The sequence below is a fragment of the Glycine soja genome, chromosome 19 (assembly GCF_004193775.1).
Source record: "Glycine soja cultivar W05 chromosome 19, ASM419377v2, whole genome shotgun sequence".
NCBI classification, from domain to species: Eukaryota; Viridiplantae; Streptophyta; class Magnoliopsida; order Fabales; family Fabaceae; genus Glycine; species Glycine soja.
In genome coordinates this window covers 36,273,356-36,291,870 of record NC_041020.1, presented here as the reverse complement: position 1 = coordinate 36,291,870, position 18,515 = coordinate 36,273,356, and the positions used below count along the sequence as shown (strand labels likewise).

Below are 18,515 nucleotides of genomic sequence, written 5' to 3'. Positions count from 1 at the left end.
AAGATGGAAATGTTCTTGATGTTATGACTTTAGATTTGAAATTATCCCAAATGCTATGAATGAGCACAATGTCTAGGTGAAAGGGAATATTTCTTAGTTGTGTTTTTTTTCTTAACTTTTGAATGCTAATAAAAATAACTCCCTTTTTGTTACGCAGTAACTAACCCCATGTATGTTTCTCCTTCTAGTTGCATTCTCAAGTATTTGTTCAATAACTACTGAAAGATATTAGAATTATAAAGTCCTTCTTTGATGCAACTCTTGTCCTGACATAACAAGTTTGTTTAGTTATCCTATAATTTCTCTGAAAATCTAGCAATCAAGGAGGGATAACTAACTCTCTTAACTCTTAAGTACTTCACCTAGCATCCCATACTACTTGAGGTGGGATGTAGCCACTCCTAATACCTAAGTCCCTATTGTCATATTTCTAGCAGTCAACCTAGGTAACTAGTTTTGCCCTCAACCCATTTGGATAGTTATGCATTTGCATTTTGATTAGAAAAGGTTTCACATATTGTTGGAGAATTTGGCATTCCTTCATAATTTAGAAGCCTTAATTGTTTATTCATTAGGGCCTTTGTTAATAATAACATAGTACTTGATAACAGGATTGAGAAAAAGTTATTTTATTGTGGAATAAGTGTTCATTCATAAGGAAAACATAGTAATATATCCAATATGTCATACAATATTACGTGCAACTTCCTAAATTTGAATTTTATGATTCAAAGATGCCTTTCTTCACTCCCCCAAGATTCCTACCACCCACCAAAGTAGAAAAATGCAAGGTACATATGACAATAAACTTTTAGTAAGTTGCTTTATTCAATTAGAATTTGTGTTTCACATGAGTGTTGATTGATTTCTATGGTTAATGTTATTGTACGCATGATGGGTTAGTCTTATAGATTATGGATGCAATTATATCTCATGGTTGCTTCTTCTAAAGGGAATATAACGTTTAACAAACATTCTATTGTCGTCATGTTTTTTGTGTGAGGGGTATTACGGGATGACCTGTGAAAAATTTGTGTTTTACATTAATGATGACAATAAATCGTACCACCAAAATTGGTAGAGAAGGGAAGCTGCACTTACACACATGTTTTCCTTAGGAAGTTTGAGCACATCAACATATCACATATCTTGGGCTGATTTGTAGGACAAAAGAGATAAAGGTGCTTGTTTAACTCAAACATTCTATATCAAGATTACATCTTATGGACTTTTCTATTGAGGATATGACGATGATGCATGCTAACTACTATCAATCGAGTATGAGATAACATCTCTCATGGTAGACGGGAATGTTCCAATTGACGTTGGAGAAAATACTAAAATCTGTGAACAAACTTTTGGATTTATCAAGAATTCCCTTGTATCTGGATTCTATAATATCTAAATCATGCAAACCAATTTATTTGTCATAACATAAGGTTAATATAGGAAGTAATGCGATCATAACAACAACAGTGCCAGTGTTGTCTCAAAATCTTCCATTTAGAACCTTCTCAAATGACATTGAAGCATTTAATATCTAGACTTATACACAATGATTTAAATGTAGTGATCTCGAGGTGTTCAATAAGCAGCAAATGAAGTATTCTACATTATGTCAGACATCACATTACATACAAAATGCAATAATTGAAAGATAAAATAATTACATGAAACACTTAAAATTATCCAACTAATCACTTTATAATACATTATAGTTGAATCCATTACGGTGTGATATATATTTTGCCAACCTACTAGTTTCAAAGTTAAATTGAGATTTCATTTTGTGTTACTAGGGAGTTTTAACTTTTTTTCTTTGATCTTTCTTTGTTATACAATAAATCTAGAAAATCCAATTTTATTACTAACATTTTCATGCTTAAATAGTAGTTTGGGGTTGCGTGCATGCATAATATAGTGGTAGAAAATATTGCTTGTAGATCTCATGTGATTTTTCTCACTTTTGTCTTAGCACACATTGACATCTTGAAAAATCATTCCTAAGTTAGAGATCTCAATTAAGATAATAGTCAATACACTAGAGGGTAAGAATCAAGATATACTCGTTAACTTCTATTAAGTTGTAGCATCATTATTTAAGGATGTTCATATGGTATGAACACGTGTAATCTTGGAACTTTTATGTGAGATCAACCCAAAATAAAGTCATTTTCTTGTTGCATAGTTATAGAATTAGGGTAAAAAAACAAGTATCTTTTAAGTTGTGAACCTTATTTGATTTTCTAAGTTGCACAACTTCAAACCATAATCTTTTAATTTATTTATTGTTGTTTATATTTATTACTACTATTGTTACTATTTGGACTTTGTAACAAAACATGGCTAGTTATAAAAAATGTAAGTGAAAAGGAAGAACCATGAGTTATTGTTGAGCATATCCACACATAGTGTATTGATTATGCATATACTGCATGCTAAAATAAATTAATATATAAAGTATGCTTAGATATGTTTGTTGTCCCTCAAATTTAGGTATTGTAATTTTTTTCCCTCTAACTTTAAATATGTTTTTCTTAATCCCACAGTTAAAAAATGTTCTTTGCAGTGCATGATGTTCCACGATTAGGGGTGTATAATTTGTGGCAGTTTTTTAGTACGAAGTACTAAACAAAGTTTTTTTTTTAAATTGAGGGACTAGAAAACAAATTTAAATTTAAGGGACAAAAAACAACCCTAACCTAAATGTGAGGGAAACACATCTAAGCTTATAAAAATAATTAATAACCCTGAGGGGCTATTATATATTTTGTGGTTTTGTATATATTAAGTCTCCAAATAGTTTGAGAATAGATGTGTTTGATTCATGTTTATTATCTGTACATAGCTAGTTGTCGCATAGTTTTTTTTTAGGTTTTTATTTGTATATAGAAAAAACCATATAGAGTGTCTCCGTGATCTGTGTTATTCGTATATAAATATTGATTTTTTTAAGTGTTATCTATATAACATATCACATGCATAAATAGCTACTAAAAAATGCTATATAACGACAAAAAAGACACTGATAAGTTGTTTTGCTAGCTTAGTATAATTTTATAATTTTAAATAAATATAATATCACCAACAAGGATCGACACATTTAGTAGTCTTTCGTGATCTTATCTAAACTTTTATCTACCAAAAAATATAAAACATCATAACTTTGTTACACTAAAAACTAAAAAATAACACATAATTTCATAAGTTTTAATATTCAAAGTACACATAAGAATAAAATTAAATATACAATAACTTTTTGGTCTAAGTTTCAAAAACACACAGCAACATTCAACAACAATACCAAGTTTACCAGTTGGTTCGACTTCTATCTTAGCAATGGATCATCGTTGTGAGTGATTGTAAATATTCACTATTGCGATAGTTTGATTAACCCTAGGCATGTCTAGATGTGACATAACTTAGAGATCATAGAGATTGAGTTTGCTTAAGAAGCAAAGGAATGGTCTAACTATTTATAATTGTGTAGATCTTGTTATTCTATATGGTGAGGGATTGGAGTAATACTTTTTGTGGGATAACATGTAACTAATGTGCAGGAGTGATAAACATGTGAGTCTTGCGTGTCATGAGTTTTGTACCTCCCAAAAAGTAGGTTCATGAAAGTTATGGAGGTCATGCACCCCTCATTTTCTTTGTTTCATTTGTTAGAAAAATGTTATTTGGGCTCATATTTTACTACATCAAGGGCTATTGGTACTATTTGAGCAATCTTCTATTCATTTACAAGTCATAAAGGCTACAACAAAACTAAAGACAAATAATAAACAAGTAAAAAGCACGAATCTAACACTCCCCATCAATGACTTTGTTAGGATATCTACAAGTTGATCATTTGAGTTAACATATCCAATGATGATCTCCTTGGATAACACTTTTTCACGAATGAAATGACAATCCATCTCAATATGTTTAGTCTCTCATGAAATATTGAGTTAACGTGAATTTATATTGTTCCATATTATTAAGTAGTAATGTTGAAGTGAGATCTTGGAAGATATAGTATGCGAGAAATTAGGAAATTTATTTGGGATGATATTTTGTAATTATGTGTGAATTATCATCTCCTGAATATATAATTTATTCTATGAATTGAATATGAGATACCTCCATCTAGGATGAGGATGAGATTTATAATGATGGAAGATCCCGAAACCTCTATGGAAAGATAGTGGGTCATCCTTGCATTGATATGAGTTCACAAATCATTTGAAGAATCTGAAATCCACACTAGTATGGGAGTTAAAGAGTTCAGTCTAGTAATTTTGAGAATCACTGAGTTGTGCATGTGATGTTTATTTAATTGCATTGAGGTGTCGATGTTTATTTAAATAGTTTATTTATTGAGAATGTTATCAGGATGAACCGTGATGGTTTTAATTTGACTTTTATTGGAGCATATCTTATTTTAAATTCACTACGGATATCATGGTTGATTTACTATATTAACAACATTATTTGTGAGCTCTTTTAGAACTTTTTTATTCACTGAGATTATTATCTCATTAAAGGTGTTGCTTTTAGAGTTTGAGGAAAAAGCTTTTGAAGAAAGAGGAGAATTGAAGACTTAGTTCATTATTAGTTAAACTTTGTAGAGGCTCATATTTGAAAATAAAGTTATTTATTTATGTATGAACCTATTCATTTGAAATTTATAATATTTTAATTATTTCAAACCATTGTAATTTCTAAATTATTATTTTATGGACATTTTAAAGTATATTTTTATTATGAGATGGTATTGTAACGAAGGTCATTACATTTATGGTATCAGAGCATACCTCTTTCTGTGTGGTTCGAGGACGAATCAGGCAGAATCTGGTAAGCATGCAACACCTTGAACGAATCACATTGGAATGAGAGGGATCTAAAGTTGTACAGGTATGAAATTGTACAGTTGAGGATGACTTAAATAAATTAATTGGTACTACTTATACCAACAAGATGTATCTACTTTTCGGTAGTCTATCACTTAAGAACTCTACCGTTAAGCATACTTGACTCGGACTAGTTATGGGATGGGTGACCTTCTAGGATATTTTCCAGAATACGTGTGAGTGAGGACAAAATACGTTAAAAAGTCTCGTGTTGGTTTATGGGGATAGTCAATGATCTTGAGAGTAGTCAAACAATGTCAGAGCTGGTTGTCAAGGTCCGGGAAAGAGCTACCTATAGAGGGTTTTGACTAGTGGAGAGTTTTGACCAACAAGGATGTTAAGTGAAGTGTCATAGTATGGAGTGTCATAGTGTGAGAGTCGCCGATAAGTTGACAATCATGGGCATTACATTTAGTCCTCTCATAAAATATTGGGCTAGAGACAATGTGAAGAATAGCTTGGTTGTCACAATATAGCCTTATTTGCTGAATTTCACAAAACTTCAACTCTTGAAGAAGTTGTTTGATCCAAACAAGTTCACAAGAGCCAAAGCCATGGATCGATGTTCTGCTTCAACATTGGAGTGAGCAACAACACTTTGTTTCTTGTTTTTCCAAGAAACAACATTACCTTTAATTTATACACAATATCCAAAAGTGGAGCGTCTATCAATAAGGGATCTTGCCTAATTTGCATCACAATACCTAACAACTTAGGCAATTCCTTTATCTTCATACAACAATCCTTGACCAAGAGTCCTTTTAGTGTACCTGAGAATGCTGACCACTGTATTCCAATGATTAACTTGAAGGGCTTGCATGAATTGACTAACTACCCTAACTGCAAAAGATAAGTCAGGTCTAGTAATGGTAAGATATATGAGCTTACCAACTAAAATTCGATATCTCTCTGGGTTGGAGTAAGGTTCATCATGGTCCAATACTAATTTTTGATTAGGATACATGGGACTTCCCACAAGCTACAATTTGTTATACTTATTTCTTCAAGGATCTCTAGAGCATATTTCCTTTGTGAGATCACAATACCATATAGGCAACTTCAATACCAAGAAAGTATTTTAAACTACCAAGATATTTAGTTTGAAAATGTTTGAATAAGAGTCTTTTTAGCTAAGAAGTTTTAGCAAGATCATTCCTTATAATGAAAATATCATCCACACAGAAAACTAGATACACACATTTCCTAGGAGATGTATGACAAACAAGCTGAATGATCTGCTTCACAGTGTTTCATCCCAAAATTTTACACAACAAGACTAAACTTTCCAAACCAAGACCTTGGAGACTGTTTGAGACTATAAAGAGATAGATTAAGTTTGCAAACTAGAATAGACTCCCCCTAAGCAACAAACCCAAGAGGTTGCTCCATGTAAATCTCATCTTCCAATCCACCATGAGAAAGGAATTTTTAATGTCTAACTGATGAAGATGCCAATAACGGATAACAACCAAGGCAAGAAAGAGATAGACTATTGTGATTTTAGCCACAAGAGAAGAAGTATCACCATAATCAAGACCATATATTTGGGTATATCCTTTGGCCACTAATCGGGCCTTAAGACAATCAACTTCACCATTGAGACCAACTTTAATAGCATATACCCATCTACAACCAATCACCTTCTTCCTTTGAGGAAGATGAACCAATTCCCATGTGCCACTGTGTTCAAGAGCTTGCATTTTAAAAATCATGGCTTGTCGCCATCTAGGATGATCAAGTGCTTCATAAACACTTTTTGGAATAGTATGGAAGACAAAAAGGAAACAAAAGAAAAATATGAAGGAGATAATGGTAATAACTTAGAAAATTATAAATAGGATGAGGATTTTTAGTAGACTGAATTCATTTCCTAAGAGCAATAGGCCAACCTAAGTTTTCATCATGATGAGGCGATGATGGAGAAGGATCCGTAGTAAGGGAAGCTAACGGAAAAAGACATGAACCAGAAGAGTCTTCATGTAATGTTGGAGTAGTTCCTTGTGTCCCGTGTTGAGATACCATAGGAGGAGGTAAAGATAACTTGACTAGACTAGTTGTTGGAGGGTGATAATGATTGTCTTCTTGGTTGGGAGCCTCATAAGTAAGAGACATTATTGGACTAAAGGATGAGATAACTAACACCTACTAAATAGAATTGGAATCTTGCATGGAAGATGAGAATAAAGAAGTTTTTTCAAAGAAGGTAACATCAGTAGACATGTAAAACCTTTTAGTATCTAGAGAATAACACCAATACCCCTTTTGAAGATGGGAGTACAAAAAAAACACACATTTAATTGCCTATGTAGAGAGTTTATCCGAACCTAGAGAAACATCATGCACAAAACAAGTACAACCATGTAAAACCTTTTAGTGTCTAGAGAATAACACCAATACCCTTTTTAAAGACAAGAGTACCCAAAAAACACATTTAATTGCCCTTGTAGAGAGCTTGTCCAAACCTGGAGAAACATCATGGACAAAATAAGTACAATCCAACACATGAGGAGATACATGATATAAGGGTTCATTTGGAGAGATAATGGAAAGAGGAATCTTATTATCAAGTGTTAAAGAGAACATTCTATTTATGAGAAAACAAGTAGCGAGAATTGCATGACCCCAATAATTATCAGGAATATTTGCATTAAGCAACAAGGTATGTGCAATCTCAACCAAATGCCTATTTTTCCTTTCTGCAATTCCATTTTATTGTGGTGTATGGAAACAAGTAGATTGATGTAAGATGCCCTATAAGGATAAAAAAGAAGAGAAGCCAGAAGAGAAATTTTCTTTGAGATTATGACTTCAAAGGACTTTAAAAACTTTACCAAATTGGTTCTCAATTTCATTGAAGAATGATACAAAAATAGATAAAAGTTCAAATCTATCTTTTATTAAGTTACCCAAGTACACAAGAATATTCATCAATAAAGGTGACAAAATATCTTAACCCAAAGGATGTAACACGACTTGGACCCCAAATGTCCGAATGAATGGTGGAAAAAGGAGAATTACATCTTTTTTCAGTTTGATTTGGAAACGAAGACCTAATATGTTTTCTTAATTGACATGATTTGCATTCTAATCTTTGTAGTTTACTAAGACCAAGAACCATTTTCTTTAACTTTGACAAATTTGGATGACCTAAGTGATCTTGAATAAGTTTGGGAGATGGAGTTGCAAAACAAGACACAAAGGAACTTGTTTCTAGACAGTAGAATCCTCTTGATTCATGTCCTACTCCAATTATTTGACCTATACCACGTTCCTATATAACAAAGATCATCATAAAATGTTACAAAAAGTCAAATTTTAAGTTTAAGGAAGGAGATAGAGAGATTTGACCAACTCCTTTAAAAGCCACCTTAGAGCCATTTGTTATGGTTATAAGATTAGGAAGCTTTTGGGAAGACATAGAGGTAAATAAGGAGACATCACCAGAAATATGATTAAAAGCACTTGAGTCGATCACCCATGGCCTTGATTGTCCATAGACTAACAAATGCAAGTTGTTGAAACACTAGATGCTAAAGGAGGTTGAGTATGGTTGTTGGATTTTAACCTTAGATATTCCTGATATTATTCATCAGAGAATTTAGGCTCATCTTTCTTGAATTTGGATGTATTTGTTTCCTTGCCAGAAAACTGTAACCGCCGTAACTGTTAATAAATAAATAATACAGTAATAAGTTAATAAATAAATAAATAAATAAGTAAAAAAAATAATATAATTAGGTCATAAATCTCCACTATATAAACCAAATGTTAACCTAGAGCAGCTTTTACAAAACACTTATGTCCCTTTTTCTTTTCTGACGCACAAGAACCCTAACAGAGCAACCAAAGGAGGAGCTCTAGAGAGCACCAGAGACGCCACCATTGCTAACAGAGAACATTTAAGCGACTACCTCGAGATAAGGGATGAGTTACTCACGCTTGGAAATTAGAATGAACATGTGTAGGGATCCCTAGAGGGTCAATTTTGGGTTATTTTGGGGTGTTTATGAATTTAATTATATTTTCATGTTTAATCGCGGATTAAGTGTGTTTGATGAACCAATTGGTGTTCTGCTGCGAGTTTGTTGTAGAATTGATGTGTTCCTGTGTTAGGTGTGTATCTTAGGAATTAGAATTCCTTATAATTAGCATAAAAATTGTGTGGTGGTGATTTTGTTTATACCAGATATGTTGGTATTTCAATCTTGTTCTTTTTATTTTTTTTATTATTATTTTTTCACACCGCATTGTATACGTGTACATATATATTGATACTGTTTTTTTTTACAAACTTTATATTTTATTTCACGTGGATGATTTCTCGTCATGAAATTCATATGTGTAGGGATTGTTGGATAATTGAATTGGCTAAAATCATTTAAAGAAATTAACTAAAGTTATATTCACATTGTAATTAGGCATATTCTTGATGTTGGTAACTTAGTTGAAATATATTTAGAATATAGGTATACATGTTGTTCATAGAAATCAATATGAGTATATATATTTTATTGTTATATATATAATTTGTATTTACTTAATGATATATTTGATATTATTGTGATTATTTTATATTAATATATATTTAATACTTTTTATATGTTGTATATATATATATATATAATATGTACGTTTACGTTTACGTTAATATATATTTTGTTATATATATATATATTTTGAATATAATATACTTATATATATACATATTTTATGTGTATTTTATAGTTATTTGTTTATAAGCCTTGAAGTTAAATATTGTATGTTATTATTATTATGATACATTGTTATTTAATTGTTGAGTATATTTTGTAATTAGTTAAAGTGTGAAATGTTAAACTTTAGACATGAAATATGGTTGTGAATGAGTGTGTGATTGATATATGTAGTGATATTACTTGTCATGTGAGTTATGAGTTATACAGTAACCTGACCAGTGTTTACCTTGAGAGAACTTTTATGCGCAGTGTTAAAGGAAATTGTAGGATTCCTAGTTAGGATCCTGAAGGGTTAAACTATAGCGCAATTTGTTAAATATGTTTGAAATATAAGAGTGAGGTCGTGGGTATTATATAACTCATAAACAGTGTCTGCATGTAAAAAAAAAATATTTTAGGGGTTGGACCTGAATCAGGAAGGTGAGGCCCAAACGGATTCTTCGGAGTCTAGGCCTTGGGGGTAAAGATACTCGGTTTGAGTGCTCCTTTAAGCCCATGTTGATCCTATGTGGTTGGGGCATTCTCTCAAAATAGAGTAACCCTGACTAGTCACCTTATGATGTTACTTAGTGAGAGTGACCGAGTATACCCATTGTGTGATGTGCTTTGTCATGTACTCCTAAGCGCCTCAGTGTTGTTTTTCACTGACATGATACCACATTGCATATAGGCTTAAGTCTTAGTATAATTATTGCATAACGCTTGTGCTTGAATTTCATTGAGTTAACAATTGTGATTGATGTTATTTTATGGAGTGTATAAACTTGAATGGGTGTGAATAATGTGTGCGATTTTGTGCAGTAATGTTATTTATATAAATTCAGTTTTAAGTATTATATGTTTCACATGCTCTAATATTTTATTATATACGAATGTGATAACTCACTCCTGGTGTGTGTTTGTGTTTGGGCTGATTGCCACTTTGTTTCAGGTGAGCCTTCATATGATGAGTCACATGCTAGAGATGGAGAAACTTAGTCTGTGATAGGGATATGCTCTGATAAGTGTGACATTGAGGCATAGGATTTTACTTCGCATATTATGATTTTCACATGTTATGATTTACTGAATGATATAATTGCGTTATACTTTTCTACTTTAGTTTCTTTTTATTATTTATTTAGAGTGGACTGCCTTGTTTTGAGCCGGGATAATCTTACCTTTTATTAAAAAAATAATTCTATTATGTTTCACTAAGTGGATGTGAACCTTTATCCTTTTGAATTGATTTAAATTAAATGTGTTTAAAAAGAAAAATTATTAATTAATTTTGCATGTTTTTTTTCCTTCTTTTATTATTATGTGTTTATAATCTTTTAATTAAATTTTGTATGATTTATTTAATTAGTTAGTTATAATTGTAAGGCAAGGAACATACATATCAGACTTGATCATTTTGTTGTAACAAGAAAAAAATGAGACCCCAAGAAAGAGAGAGGTGTTGAACAGTGTCTTCAATATGAAGGAAAATGGAGTGAAACTTGAAATAGGGCTAGTAGAACTACAACATAAGGGTATTGCTAAGCCAAATAAGGTTGATGCATTAAAATAAGATAACTACAATCAATAAAATAATTATTAGGCCAGATCATATTAACAATAATGGTAATCACGAGATTAGGCCCATGAATCCTATAATTAATTAAAATAATAAGTATAAAAAAGTTAGATTTTTTTAAATAAAATCAATTGTTTATTCTCTTATTTATTACATTTCCTACCTTATTGGTATTATATCTTACTTAAACATTAAAATACTTTTTATATATATCTCACCCACTAAGTACATACCAGATAAAATAAATGAAGAAAAATATCAAAATATTCTTATGCAAATAAAAAAAATTAATGTTATACAAATCCTAGATGATCATACACTCAAATCTTAAATTTGTGTTTTAAATTTAATCTATGAAAATAAATTATAAATCGATCATTCTTCATCCAATAATTACATGTTACTAACTGCATAAATGCATGTTATTACGTACCTAGTGTTGTGAATCCGAATTCACCCTTTCTTCCAACTCACTTCTTTCATTTCTAAAATTATAAAATGATTCCATAAAACAAAATGAGTGAAAAAAGGGGTGGACTTCCACTTAGCCATGTGGATGGAGTGAGACTTCACAACAAAAAAGAGCTTCTAAAAATCTGTAATGGACCACATGCTTTCACAGAATTGACGCAAAGGCGTATTAATCACAGCACTTTGTGAAAAGCAAGAAAGGCCACGTTCACCCCTAAATCAGCACAAGCAATCTGTTGTCCACCTTTTCCTAAATTTCTTCGTTATATTTTCACGTCAAGTATCCTAATCTCCAACCACCAACTTGTTTCCATTTGCCTAAATATTTCACAACACTCCAAAGCGACCCACACACACCTCGTTTTTTTCTCGGAGCTTCCATTGTCTTTAACCCCATGAAATTGTACCAAATAGGTTTTCCTCTCATAAAGTAATGGATCGATAGGACAAGAGAAGTTTGTTCCTATACGAAGGAAATCAAGCATATCTTTATGATGTTTGCTAATGTGACTCCACAAAAATTTTCTTCTCCTCTGAATTACCATTTTCATATATAACTGTCTCTTTCCTCATGGAGATATTATGCGATCTTTACTTACATTTAGGATATAGTAAGGGTGCGTTTTAATAAATATTTTAATTAAATGTTTATTTTATAATTTCTTATCAAGTACGATTTAATCAATTTCATTATGAAAATAAGTTTTTTTTTTTGAGAAATTAAGTTTGATTAAGAAATTTATTAAGATAAACTAAAATGTCTTTTTTTTGAAAAATTATAAGTTACATTTATAAAGCTAAATAAATTTTGTTAAAAAGAACTCTTGAAACTTTTCCTAAATATGCAGTGTTTAGGAAACAGTTAAATCTAACGCCAACAAACTTTCATATGAAAGTTACAATATAATTATTTTAAAAATTTTGGTTTGGAAACTTTGATTTTCTTGTTCAGCGTAATCCAAACACGCCCTATTCTGGACTCGATAATCTAAAAAATATTTTAACATAAAAAATTCTATAATTAAAAAAAAAATTTAGTGGCAATGGCATCATCTAAAAATTCACAAGAAAAGTCATGCCGGCCCCTGCCTAGGGTCCTACTTTTGTAAAAGGTTCTAGATCTCTCTCTATAATAAAATATATTTAGATAAACATTTTTTTAAATATTTTATGTACATAGTCTTATTTTTCTAAGTTATTCTGTTAATTTAAAAGAACTAAAATTTCTACGTTTTAGATTTTTTTATATAAAATTTACCCATTTTATTGTATTTTGTTAAATAAATTATGTTTAACATTTTGTATATAAAAACATAAACAAACGGATTCTAAAAAGAAATAAATGATGGTTTTTATATGATATAATTTATTAGAAGTATAAAAAATAAGATCTTTTACTTATTGAACTTTTTATGGGTACATCTTATACTTATTATTCTATAATTTTTCTAATATTTATAATAGGCCTAACTCAATTCCAATTATATTTGAGCTAGCCTATTTTGAAATCGACCAAGCTCAAACTGGCATAGCTAATTCTTTTGGTCATCGTAATACTTAAAAACTTCTTAACCCCAAACAAATTTGGCTAAAATTTCTTGCACCTCCAATAATTGCTTCCTGCACCCCATTATATTTTGGATAGCCAGAACCGTAATGTAAAATTTGCATTCCATGATGCAATTGGGACACAAGAAGCAATAATAAGTGTAGGAAGCAACAGCCATAAATTTTAAAACAGAAAGACCAAATGTGGTTTGGGCTGAGATACAGAATGAGAATCCCAAAATTTTTGTAATGAAAAAGTATATTCTAACAATACAATTATATATATATATAATGTGAACCCTCATTCCCTTTAAAATAATTATATTATCCCCTTTTTCAATTACCAACCAATTTATCACCCAAAAAAACTACCAACCAATCATGAGAACAGAAATAGCCCATCCCATTTCCTTCCCTCAAAAGGTAAGAGAAACTCATCCACAAGTCCCTCAAACCAAAACGGGATCTCAGAACCACAATACCTCTTACATATCTTTTTTTCCGATATGACAATACCTCATATCTTAACATGCACCTGGCAATACTTCAGCAACTAGAAAAATACAAAACTAGGGAAATAAATTAAACTATTACAAGAAATAACTGGCTCAGAACAAGAAACAAATTATCCATTGGTGAATAAAATGGCATTCATTTTACAACAATAGGATAAGAAGCGATTCCTCATACACGCAAAAAAGTAACTATTAACTAGTAATTCTACAGCTTCTAATTTCCCTAACCTCAGCAATGCATGGATTCAAAAAAACATGCCTTTGAGGAATACACACTATCATACTATGTGAGTTAATCTGCAATGATATCTTCATTCTCACAAGTATATTATGTGAAGATATTACACCAAACCAGATCTACACTGTACAAGGGATGGGGTCAGAAGATGGGTTTTGCTTACAAACTGACCACATCATCTCCCAGAAGTGGTTAAGGTTCTCTTTTTAGAGACCTCAGAATTGAGAATCATTGAAGGTGAAGGAAGAGATTTTGAACCAGGAGCAGGAGCAGGTTCGGTTCCCAACTCTTCATCTGCATGTGCAGGTTGTAAAGGTTCTGGTGAGTAGGTGAAGGAAAGATCTTTGTTGGCAGCAAGAGCTAGAAGCTCTTTCTCTTCTAACCCTTTGGTTGGGCCCAAGCTGCATCTATCTGGGGTGTGTTTGGCCAATGCATCTTTAAACTTCTTGATCTGTAATTAAATCAAACCAAATATTGTTATTAATAACGACTCTATCATATTACCATGAAGCAACATAATACATGAACAATCCTACAGCAAACATGCATTTCAACATCTACTATTCAAGTATGTGCAACAAATGTTAATCTTTGATCTCAGGTTGACAGATTTCCTCAAATAAACAATCTTACTTTTATCCAAAAGAGTTGAAACAGGCATAAAGTAATATTGTAATAATGAACAATTATTAAATGCCAATAATGGATAGCTACAGAGTTAATAATTAATGAGAAAGGGAAGGTCAAATCTCCTTAACAGAACAAAGCACATAGCTGTGCCACCCAGATTTCAAACATGCATAATATAAATTAACCAAAGTAGGCATAATATTAAGCCAGATGTGAATCAAATTGACATAGGATGTACACTAACCGTGGCATTGGTGCAGCTAAAGCTACATAATCGACCATGAGCACCTCTATAGAATCGGAAGAAGGGAAGAACATGGACATTAAGGCTATAACACATGGACTTATGCTCCTCATAGTTCACCTGAAGGAACTGAACATCAGGATTCATCTCTGCAAATTGACATATCTGCCATACCATAAACAAATAAACATCAGAACAACAACACAAATTAGCCAATAAGAAATCCGAAAATGTCATGTAGTTTGATCTATGAATTAGATCAAGACCAAGGGGTGGAAGGATACCTTAGGATGAAGGGCTTTGCAGCCACCACAACCGGGAGAGAAGAAATCAACCACCACCAACTTGTCCCCTGCGCTTAACAGTGAATCCACAAAGTCTTGTGCCGAAGTCACCTCCTTCATGTTGGGTTGAAGCCCCTTTTCCCACCATTTCTGAACTTTCCCTAGTCTAAAGCTCATCTGCAAAATTCCACAAGAAAGTTCCAGAAACCCCATGAGAAAAACACAAAACCTTCCCAAAATTAAATGAAATACAAGCAATTTGAAAATTTCTCAGGAAAAATCACAAAACTTCAAACAATCAAACAGGTCTTAATTACTTAAAAAAATATAAAATAAATAAATTCTAAGGGTCATCTGCAATATTCCATAACAGATTTCCAGAAACCCCATGGGAGAAACACAAAATCTTGCTAAAATAAAATAAAATAGAAGCAACTAGGATTTCCGGAAAATTGACAAAATTTCCAACAACAAAAGGGTCTTAATTACCATAGAATCATAAAAATAAAAAATTATAAGGATCATGAGCAACACACAAAATCTTCCCAAGATACAATAATATAGAACCATACCAATTCGGAAAATTTCAGAAAAGTTAACACAACTCCCAACAACCAAAAGGGGTCTTAAATCGATAAAAAAAAAAATACAAAGAGAACCCAAGAATCATAAAATAAAATAAAATAATTTTGGGGGTAAAACCCATAAGGGGTACAAATATTTACAAACCTGAGCCCCAGTTGAAGCTCTCAAGCGCGAATTGACCCTATTGGGTAATCCTCTATTTACATGAAAGACAAGCTTTTTACCCTGAAACTCAGAAGAAGAGGACCAAGATCTGAGAACCTGAGACTTCATCTTCAAAGAAGAGAACTTTCCCACGCCAGAACCGAAGCTACAAGTGTTGGAAACCGTTGAAACCCTTCGATGATGCCGTTGACCAACCCCATGCCATGAAGAAGAAGAAGAGGAAACCAAACTCGCCTTGGTCAAAACCTCAGCCATTTAATCTTACAGAAAACCACAACAAAATGAAACACAAACCAAAGAAAGTTCTCTCCTTTTGGGTTCACTAAATTTTCTCGACAGAAAGAAAATGAGAGAGAAACGCTTTTTTTTTTAGAGTACAGAAAAAAAAGAGCTTTATCCACAAGAAGTGTCAAGGTGATGCCAGATCGACGTGTAAAGCTGCGGGTTTGAAGTGGAAACTGAAAAATAAATAGAAATTTAATAAAGTTGAATTAAACGTCAAAAGAAAAAAAAAAAGATAAAGGTAAAACGTTCCGTGGACGGCTGTGATGGAGCGGCGTGGGATCGGACGGTGAGAGAGTGATCATGTGGAGACACGCGGCGAATAGTTGTGGTTGCGTGATAATCGAGTTGGATAAGGGACGTTTAACGTAGGTGGTGGGACCCGCACGTGCGGTGGAGTTCGCAGGTTGTAACGACACGTATGCGTTGCGTTTTGGTGTGATTTGATCAATGGTTTTGGATAAAGGGGCCCCTTAGGCCTCAGCCACTTCTTTTTTCTTCCTAAAACATCATCGTCGTTTAAATGATTTGATAAAAAAAAAAAACTAAAAGGTTAAATCATCAATTTGCTGCTTAAATTATGTTAAATGGTTGGATTTGGTTTTTAAATTTTAGAAAGATTAAATTTGATCCTTAAATTTTTTGAAATAAACTAATTTGATCTTCAAATTTTTAAAATATTAAATTTGATTATTAAATTTTTAATAATGAATTAATTTGATTTTTCTTAAGACTAAATTAAACTATTTAAAATAATTTTGAGAATAAATTAATTTATTTTTAAAATTTTAAAGATTAAATTATATTTTAAAAAAAATTTACGATCAGATTAAATTATATAAAAAAATTGGAGAGCAAATTGATAATTAAGATTTTTTTTCTTCTTAAAGTTTGAGTTGTTTCCTTTTGTCCAGAATTTTACGTATTTGAATGAGAGGGAGACGGCATAAGCATCCAGCATGGAATTATTTTTAAGGTTAAATTAATATTTTGATCATTTAATTTTTAAAATTGATTTAATTTAGTTTTTTTGGTTTAATTTAATTTTTTAATTTTTAAAATTAAATAATATTTTAAAAAAATATGTATTTTGGGGGGTTTAAAATCACCTAGCGATCGTTTTGAACGGACACAAAGTGCAATGTTTTATAATTTAAACCAAAAAATCAAATTAAATTAATTTAAAAAATTAAAGTATGAAATTAAACCTAAATAATAAATTAGATGACTAAAATGTTAATTTAATCCTTTTTTCATAAAACGATCTGACATGGAATATATTTAAGGTGAATGGATCTTTTGTCATTGGTCTTAATCAGAGGTGACAAAATGAGGATTTAGTTGGGTCACTCTAAATACAACCCATGAAATGTAAGATTTAAGTTTAAATTTTTCAGCCCAAATTAAATATTTGTATTTTTAGTCTGATCCGATCATGAAATTGACCATATAAGGATTAATATTGTGAATGTTTTAAAAGTTGGAGACATAATATTTCAAGTAAGAATTGAAGGAACTAAAATTAAAAATTTAAAAAAAATAGGAGGATAAAAATTACATTTTAATCTTTATTATTTTGTAAAAATTAAATGAGGTGGATTATATTAAATTTTTTATATGTTTATATAAAAGAAAGATATACATAAAAATTTACATAATATAATTACGTTAATAATTAATATAAAAAGATTCATTGTCATCGTATGGACTAATTTGATTAGTTTCAATACATATATTCACAAATATTTGAATTTTTTTGGTGAATTGACTGTATTTAAATTTGTAAATTACTTGATTTAGTTTGACACAGCATCACCGCCCGAATTTAAGTTGCTTTGGATTTGTCAAACGAAATTTTATAAATGATGTATGGAATTAATTGCTATTTTTTTTCTAAAAAAAAAATTAACGGCATCTTATCAATTTTCCTCTTTAACTACAAGTATTTTTTGACTTTTCGTAAAAAAAGTATTTTTACTAAAACAATTTTACTTTCAGTTGAATATAGGATGTTGGAGGAATACAATTTTTAACTAGATTTTATTTATTTATTGGTCAAACTTTAAATTAGTAGAATCATTTTCCTCTAATAAAACTTTTTTGTTGATTTCAAAGCAATGATATTTTAATTTTTTTATTTATAGGCATTGAAGATAGGTAACAAAACATAAGATGTATAACATCTCACACACTTTGTTAATGAATTGAGTTAAACTCTCTTAATATTTTATAATTCTCTTTTTTATTGTGTGTACATAATTTTCTAATTTTAAAAATTAATCTCTCATACTACTAGTTTATTATCTATTATTTATTATTAAATGTTGATTCTAATATATGTGACACTACACAAATTATTGATGTTGAAAAAATCTTGACATA

At 31.1% G+C, this 18,515-nt stretch overlaps 1 protein-coding gene across 1 annotated transcript; it reads right to left on the bottom strand.

Annotated features, from left to right (window-relative positions):
* Positions 1-13,772: 13,772 nt before the first annotated feature.
* Positions 13,773-16,297, bottom strand: LOC114400429 (thioredoxin-like 1-1, chloroplastic). The gene is made up of 4 exons (XM_028362870.1): positions 15,831-16,297; positions 15,102-15,278; positions 14,818-14,982; positions 13,773-14,394 (listed from the first exon to the last, which is right to left on the bottom strand). The coding sequence occupies exons 1-4, from the start codon at positions 16,104-16,106 to the stop codon at positions 14,119-14,121; spliced, it is 894 nt and encodes a 297-aa protein (XP_028218671.1). The 5' UTR covers positions 16,107-16,297; the 3' UTR covers positions 13,773-14,118.
* Between the last annotated feature and the right edge of the window lie 2,218 nt (positions 16,298-18,515).

Bases quoted from the DNA above. Each gene is read 5' to 3' on its own strand.
- LOC114400429 (XM_028362870.1), bottom strand. From the start codon at position 16,106: ATGGCTGAGGTTTTGACCAAGGCGAGTTTGGTTTCCTCTTCTTCTTCT. The intron at 14,983-15,101 runs GTATCCTTCCAC...ATGGTATGGCAG, and splicing joins GCAAAGCCCTTCATCCTAAG to ATATGTCAATTTGCAGAGAT. The intron at 14,395-14,817 runs GTTAGTGTACAT...ATTTAATTACAG, and splicing joins TTAGCTGCACCAATGCCACG to ATCAAGAAGTTTAAAGATGC.